Source organism: Bison bison, unplaced genomic scaffold (assembly GCF_000754665.1).
Source record: "Bison bison bison isolate TAMUID 2011002044 unplaced genomic scaffold, Bison_UMD1.0 scf7180017864302, whole genome shotgun sequence".
In the NCBI taxonomy this organism is placed as follows: Eukaryota; Metazoa; Chordata; class Mammalia; order Artiodactyla; family Bovidae; genus Bison; species Bison bison.
The window spans coordinates 1,041,012-1,041,477 of NW_011494874.1; the positions used below are offsets into that span (position 1 = coordinate 1,041,012).

The 466-nt window shown below is 69.3% G+C and overlaps 1 protein-coding gene across 1 annotated transcript in view; it reads right to left on the bottom strand.

Annotated features, from left to right (window-relative positions):
• The window catches only part of AMN (amnion associated transmembrane protein), a 10,428-nt gene extending 10,123 nt beyond the window's left edge, over nt 1-305 (bottom strand). Inside the window, exons 1-2 of the mRNA XM_010851415.1 lie at nt 181-305; nt 13-100 (exon numbers count right to left, since the gene is read on the bottom strand). Of these exons, the coding sequence (XP_010849717.1) occupies nt 13-100; nt 181-305 (213 nt within the window). The remainder of the gene's footprint in view (nt 1-12; nt 101-180) is intronic.
• Nucleotides 306-466: the final 161 nt, after the last annotated feature.

Here is a 466-nt window from a genome sequence, read left to right on the forward strand (position 1 = left end):
GGGGACCCAGACTTTGTAGGCGGCCCGCGTCAGGGCTGGGGAGAGGACGGCTGAGCACTGGCGTTCTTGCCCAGAGCCCCCAGTGCCCAGGAAGGATGACCTCGCCCAGAGAGACCTGGAGCTAGAGGGTCCAGGCGTGGGACCAGACCCTGTGGGAGCCTGGCCCCGAGGCTCCCCAACTTCTTCTGAATTTGCAGAGCCCGTTCAAACGTGCCTTCCTCAGGGTCTCCCCGCCCCAAGATCACCTCCTCGCAGGCCCCCAGTTCGCCCTGCCAGAACGGCGGCAACCACAGGACTGAGGCCATCGGGGCAGGGAGGCCTCGGCCCAGGGGAAGAAACTGGGGGACCGGGCGGGGGGCGGCCGGCAGACCGGATCTGCCCAGGGCTCAGAGAGGGGAACCGGGAAGGGCTGCAGTTCTCACAGCTCCCGGGCGTAGGGGGCCGCCCCGAGCACACGCCCCCGCCT